The sequence below is a fragment of the Megalops cyprinoides genome, chromosome 1 (genome assembly GCF_013368585.1).
Source record: "Megalops cyprinoides isolate fMegCyp1 chromosome 1, fMegCyp1.pri, whole genome shotgun sequence".
NCBI lineage: Eukaryota > Metazoa > Chordata > Actinopteri > Elopiformes > Megalopidae > Megalops > Megalops cyprinoides.
The window spans coordinates 5,870,240-5,877,544 of NC_050583.1; the positions used below are offsets into that span (position 1 = coordinate 5,870,240).

Sequence of the window (7,305 nt, forward strand, 5' to 3'; positions counted from 1 at the left end):
ACTGATACATAGGGTCTATCATAATAAATGCTGTCTTTATCAAAACACTGGGGCCTGTAATGACCCTTATTCCAGATGCAGGAGGAAGGTATCTAGGGAGAAAGCAATGACATTTTTCATTTTGTGTGAAGTCTGCATCAGCATATTAGGTATGATTGGGAGAATATTAGGAGAATTTGTATTGACTGCTATGTAAATAATAGGCCGATAGTATTCCCATGTTCAGCATTGATCCACATTCTGTTAATGGCACAAGACTTATTCCCCTCAGGGTACCATAAATCATGTCATATTCGTCCATTATTAAAAAAAAAAAAAACATATGAGCCTGACATCAAGACTTTTAAATGGTAAAGTTTCACATTTATTTCTTGTCACAAATAAAAAGCACCATGCTCACTCACCACAGAAAGAACTAAAAGATCGATCCCTAACAGCTTTATATCTTTTCCTGACCTCATTTTGGGCGTAATCTCTTGTCTGTAAATAATAGCTCTCTATGAAGATTAAAAAGTAAAAAAAAAAAGAAAAAAAAAGTCCAGGGCCTCCTGTTCTCCAGATTCACCACAGTGTCCTTCTCTTTCCTCTACTCTTTTTTATTTCATTTTATTGTATTTATTTTTTATTTGTTTTTTTTATTTTAAACTGTAAGCGTTCTAGGCATCTCCGGAAGTCTTAATGACGTGGAACAGGGTGACGTTGTAGAGCACCTGGTGGCCGTTGTTCCAGGTGTACAGGACCCTCTCGCGGGGGTTGTAGTCCAGCATGGAGATGTGCGAGTACTGGTTGTGGAAGGGGATGTCCGTGTACTCGTAGCTGGACGAGTTTGTGTAGTAGGCGAAGTGGATCTTGGCACCGGCCAGGTGGGAGTTGGTGACGTAGAGCGTGCCGCAGATCATGAAGGCCTCGCCGGCGCTGCGCTTGGGGAAGCCGGTGTCCCAGGTCTGCAGCACCTCCAGGCTCTGCGGCTCCAGCCGGCTGATGACGATGTTGCCGGCGTTGGGGATGGTGGTGTAGACGGCCCACAGGCCGCTCTCGTCGGCCATGAGGTCGATGTCGGACGAGCCGCCCCAGGAGTAGGGGAAGGTGTTGTTGTACCCGGCGGAGGGCAGACTGCGCTGGAGCAGGACGCTGCGTGAGCGGAAGTGGTACTTGATGATGATGTTGCTCTGGTACTTGTTGTAGTAGAGCGAGCCGTTGTAGACCACGTGGCCCGTCCCCGCCCAGGGGTGCGGCAGCAGGTGCTGCACGAAGTTCTGCCCCTTCATGAAGTCGCTGAGCGTGCGGTACTCCAGCACGCGCCGGCCCTTCAGGTACCCGTCCATCGACCACACCTGGAGGGGGGGGTGGGGGGTGGGGGGGAGAGGGGAGGGAGAGAGAGGGAGGGAGGGAGGGAGATAGAGGGAGGGAAAGAGGAGGAGATGGAGAGAGGGAGTGGTCAAGACAAACAACATAAAAATATTCTGAAATGCAACAAAATATATATGTTATGAAAATACATAGCATATGCCCAATACTATGTGTGTGTGTGCGTTTGTGTGTGTGTGTGTGTTTTTGCGTTTGTGTGCGTGTGTATGTGTGTGTGCGTGAGTGTGTGTGTGGGTGTATGTGTGTGTGTACATAATAAGAGTTTTGCTTCTCTATTGTAAGTGTGAGCTGGGGTCCTTTATATATAAAAATGCTAATTGTCCTTTGTTGTTCATTTGTTCATGTATTTTTTATGCTGCTACAAATGCTTTGGTGCAATACAGATGTAATCGTTACTATGCTAATAAAGGAAGTTGAACTGCAAATTGCGAGAGAAAGAGAGAGAGAGCGAGAGAGAGAGAGGGAGCGAGAGAGAGAGAGAGAAAGAGAGAGAGAGAGAGATTGCAAGAGAGAGAGAGAGAAGGGGGTGGAGGAGGGAGAGAGAGAGAAATAAGGACACAGAGATAAGCATAGAAAGTGGTTAGTCAATGTGATTTTGATCATTTGTCATAATGTCATCAGCTTCCCCTGAGCTTTGCTGTGTGTGTGACTCTGAGGGTTTATGTGCGCAGGTGTTTTTGTGTACATGCCTGTGTGTGTATGCAAGTCAAGTGTTGGTGTGTGTGTGTGTGTGTGTGTACATGTGCTTTTGTGTGTGTGTTTGTGTATGTACATATACTTTTGTGTGTGTGTGTGTGTGTGTGTGTGTGTGTGTGTGTGTATGTGTGTGTCTGTGCACATCTGTGTGCCTGCATGTGTGTGTATGTGTGTGTGTGTGTGTGTGTATGTGTGTGTGTGTGTGTGTGTGTGTGTGTGTGTATGTGTGTGTCTGTGCACATCTGTGTGCCTGCATGTGTGTGTATGTGTGTGTCTGTGCACATCTGTGTGCCTGCATGTGTGTGTGTGTGTGTGTGTGTGTGTATGTGTGTGTGTGTGTGTGTGTATGTGTGTGTCTGTGCACATCTGTGTGCCTGCATGTGTGTCTGTGTGTATGTGTGTGTTTGCGTGTGCGTGTGCTTGTGTGTGCACATGTACTTTTCTTTGTGTGTGTGTGTGTGTGTCTGCATGTGTGTACATATGTTTATCTGTGTGTGTCTGTGTGTGCGCGTGTGTGGTGTCTTTGCACTGCTCACAGTTCGCACAGAAAGTGCGAAGCTGAATCTCCTCATGGAGAAGGTCAGAGTGCTTCGCATCTTTTCAATCAGGCTCTCTCTCTTCTCTCTCAACAGACAGGCCCTGCATGAAGCCGTGTGCTTTTAACATTCTGATAAAAGTTCTGCTTCTTCTGCTTTTGTTTCCCAGTTGTTTTTCTGTGCTGCTTGTTTGGATGTGACTATTCACACTTCCTTTCGGTTTTGAAAGCCTCTGAACCAGCTGCCCCACAGGGCCCTTGTCTCAGTAGGGATTTGTGTTTTTATGGGAGTTCTAGCATGTTTAAATCATACCAGAAATTTGCTGCTATTCTGGATTCGGATTTGGACTTGGATTTAGATTTGAGGGGGAAATAGTTCAGTATAGGCTTGCAGGCACTGAACTGTAATAAATGAGATGCCTCTATGAGCCCTAAAGACATTTTCTCACAATTCAAAATTTTATGGTTCCTGTAGGGCTTTTTCTTGTCTTGTCTTGAAAAGAGAATTTGTGATGGGTGATGTGTGTGTGTGTGTGTGTGTGTGTGTGTGTGTAGGCGAAGGTTTCTTCAGTGCTGTACAGCAGATACAGGGCCCATATGGAACGTTACATATCCTGAGCCAGATTTACTGGAATTTTGATTGCCTAATCAGGTTTATCTGCCTTCCATACTTTTCAGAAATGCAGTTTGAGAGTCACTTGTGCACTGATGACTAAACAGAGGGAGATGCAGCTGATGAGGTGATTCAGCGCCGGGTCTCCTTGACTAAAGCCGAGTAACATATTTTAGGGATCTAGCTGACTGTCGGTGCCCGTTTCTGACAGCACTGCTCTGAACCAGGGTCTGCTGCAACCCCTCCCCTAAACAGGGGCCGTATGCATAGCCTAGGAATCTAACAGAACTGTTGTGCAAAGTGAGACACCCAGAGAAAAGCAGAGACACCCCCGGCAGCCACAAAACTGCTGTCGATTCGCTCATGTAGATGTTGAGCACCGCTGGAGCCGGGCTGCAGTCCTGTCTCACTCCACCTTGATGTGCCACGATCTCAGCTCTTCATTACATTAAATTGGCATGAAATTGACCTCCTACACCAGAAGGAGAAGTTTCATCATAATCCTTTTATCTCACCCTGTCACAGTCTCTCGTTCTCTTGATCCTGGCCGTTTCATGCCGTCTCTTCTCTCCTTTCGTTCCATCTCTCTCTGTCTCGTTCCGTTCCTCTATGCCTTGCGCCCTCTTCCCCGCTCTCCTCTTCTTCTCTCATTCTCTCCCTCCTTTTTGAGTTACGCTCTCCCCTTTGATCTCCTCCTTTCAGCTTCTCCTGTCCTCTCACCTGCCTGTCTTTCTGTCTCCTCTACTCTTCCCTCTTTACCCTCGCCTTTCCTCCTACATCCTCCATTCCCTCACATCTTTCTCTCTTTCTCAGGGTTCCTCTCTGCAGTTCTCAAAGAAGAAAAGGTCTCAAATCTAGATATCAGGAAAGACAGGTTGGTACAAAAGGCATCTGCAATTCTGCTTTTTTTTTCTCCCTGTGTTTTCTGACAGCAATTTCTGGAGAGATGAGAGGAGGGGGGAGGACATGGTGAGGAGGGGAGGGAAAGAGATGGAGAAGGAGAAGTGTGTGTGTGTGTGTGGGGGGGGGGGGGGGGGGGGGGTTGAGAGAGTGACAGGACTGAGGGAGGAGGGGTAGGGAGACAGCGGGAGCTTGGGGGAGAATTGAGAGAGTGAAGGATTGTATGTGTGAATGTGTGCATGCATGTGTGTGTGTGTGTGTGTCTATGAGTGTGAGAGAGAAGGAGCATTAGCTCTCTTTGGTAGCAGTAGTTATTTTATTTGTGCGCTATTGCATTAGCATTGCTCCATTTGTTTATCACTTTAGCACGGTTTAGCCACACAAATGTACGCCTCTGGTGCTAATGAAGCAAAGCTGAACCAAACAGAAAGAGGTGGAGGAGGAGGAAGAGACGGAAAGAGACCTAACTGCGCATTTAGAGGGCTTTTACACTGTCTGAGGGAGCAGTCTGTACCCATGGTCGGAGACGCTAAGACACTGCTGTAAATTTGCTTTGGTGCACCCCAGGTGATGGAGAGGCCACACATGACCAATCCTGGTAAAAGCAAGGTGCGGAGACTCAAACATGAAACACATGCAAAAATCCAGCAGGACCAACGAGCATCCGTTATCACACAACGGTGTGATGAGCTGGCTGGTCATATAAGGACATCTGATTTTGCGGGTTTCTGCTCTGTCTGAAGTGTTGCAGAGGAGTGAGGATCTGGAAAGCACTGTGGCCTTTTACAGCAGAGGCTATGAAACCTGCAGCCGTGACCACCATGTGATGAGGGAAGACTGATCAAATTGCAACCTGGAAACAGTCACAGACACGAAACCAGGGGACACTGTGTCCAGACTGTAACCTGGAAACAGTAACCAAGATGTAACCAGAAGACAATGACCAAAACGTAACCTGGAAACGGTAACCAAGATGAAACCAGGGGACAGTGACCAAACTGTAACCTGGAAACAGTAAAGAAGATGTAACCAGGGGACAGTGACCAAACTGTAACCTGCAAACAGTAAAGAAGATGTAACCAGGGGACAGTGACCAAACTGTAACCTGGAAACAGTAACCAAGATGAAACCAGGGGACAGTGACCAAACTGTAACCTGCAAACAGTAAAGAAGATGTAACCAGGGGACAGTGACCAAACTGTAACCTGGAAACAGTAACCAAGATGAAACCAGAGGACGGTGACCAAACTAACCTAGAAAACAGTCACCATGATGTAACCAGGGAAGAGTTCAACAATCCATAATGTAATTAGAGAGCTCTCTTGCTCTCCTCATCTCTGTTCTCTTCACACTTCTCCCCTCCTCCATAATTACCCTCCTCTCCATCTCTCCATCTCTCATCTCCTGCCTCCCTGCTGCTGTAAAGAGTGGCACACATGGGGGGTGTGTGTGTGTGTGTGTGGGGGGGGTGGTGTTAGGTGTGTAACACACTGAAGAGAGAGAGGGGGGGCTTGTTTACGCTGACCCTTCTCTTGACCCCACATCGAGTGGCAGCGATAGCGACAGAGCGTGAATCATCTCGCAGCTCGGCGAGCAATATTGTCAAAACAAGTAATTAATATCCAGCCCCAATGAGTGGGCCATGGACAAAGCTGCAGAGGGGTGACCCTGATTCACCTCAGACACAGCTGAGAGAGAGAGAGAAAAGAGAGACCAAAGGAGGGAGAGAGAGAGAGAGAGAGAGAGAGAGAGAGAGATAAGAGAAATAAAAAACAGAAATGGGGGGGAAAAAAAATTACTGCTCATCTACATTTACATTTATTCATTTGGCAGACGCTTTTATCCAAAGCGACTTACAAGTGAGGCACACTTGTGAGTACAACGCAAGCAAAAAACCACAAGGAGTCAACAATATTCGAAGCACTGCATGACCAGGTTTCAATGGTTGGCCAGACAAGGTACAAGCTAACTGGTAGAGATAACAAATGTGTTAAACCAATAAATTACATTTTTTTGTAGTTTAGTAGGAAACAGTTTTGAGACATGAGAAATTCTTTTCGGGGGTAGTGTTACCTTATTTCTGGGGGACACCATTCTTAAATTTTCCCTTTTGAGATTCTGCAAAATGCTGCGTTTTTTTTACGCATGCACAGAAATTCCCTGAACAAGGCTGTGTCCCCTTTTTCTCACTAACCACTGAGAAAAACAGCGGCAGTATGCCGGACCCACCTACTCCTGTGTGACACACCTAGCTCTGTTGAGAGAGAGAGACAGAGAGAGCCAGAGAGAGAGAGGGAGAGAGAGAGAGAGAGGGAGAGAGAGGGGGAGAGAGAGAGAAAGAGAGAAAGAGAGAGGGAGCGAGAGAGAGAGAGAGCCAGAGAGAGAGAGAGAGAGAAAGAGAGAGAAAAGGAGAGAGAGAGAGAGAAAGAGAGGGAGAGAGAGAGAGAAAGAGGGAGAGGGCCGTGGAACAAGCAGTCCTCAGACATGAGCCTCACAGCGGCGCTGAAACCACAGGCTCCAAATTTACAGAAACTGACCGCCGAATCGATATCAAATTCATCAGACGCCGGCCCAACAAAATAAATCAAACCAATAAACTGCAGTGTCACTGTGCCCTGAACAGGGGAGACACCCTGGCAGGACACCTGACCGGAGGAGCAGATCTCAGCCAAACACATTTCATTACATCACATGATTGTCATTTAGCAGACGCTCTTAACCAGAGCAACTTACATAGGTCACAATTTTACATGTTATTCATTTACACAGCTGGATATTTACTGAGGCAATACTGGGTTAAGTACCTTGCCCAAGGGTACAGCAGCAGCGCCCCTGTGGGGAATCGAACCGGCAACTTTACGGGTTTTGAGCCCTGCTCTTCACCACTGCTACACTACCGCCCTTAACGAGGTACAGAGTCACTGACCGCAGCCCGACCGCAAAAAAGAGCGCTGGCTGAGCGCAGAGAACCGGCCGAGAGACTGCTGTGAGACAGAGCCTCACTTCCTGCCATCCCTCTCTTTCCCTGTGCCCACAGAAAGGCGCACAAACCTCCCAGAATCCTCCTGTCAGGCGCTGACGGTCGCCCTGCTGCCAGACCACAAAAGACCGAGGATCCTGCAGTGAATAACAGCCTGCCACGAAACGGGGGCCCCCGGAGCACATCTCCTCCTCAAAACTACCCCTTAAATCA

At 47.6% G+C, this 7,305-nt stretch overlaps 1 protein-coding gene across 2 annotated transcripts in view; it reads right to left on the reverse strand.

Annotated features, from left to right (window-relative positions):
• Window positions 1–393: 393 nt before the first annotated feature.
• LOC118776993 (noelin-2-like) overlaps window positions 394–7,305 on the reverse strand; it is a 71,593-nt gene continuing 64,681 nt past the window's right edge. For both annotated transcript variants that reach the window (XM_036527687.1, XM_036527678.1), the window contains exon 6: window positions 394–1,334. In XM_036527687.1, coding sequence (XP_036383580.1) covers window positions 657–1,334 — 678 coding nt within the window. In that variant the 3' untranslated portion in view covers window positions 394–656. The remainder of the gene's footprint in view (window positions 1,335–7,305) is intronic.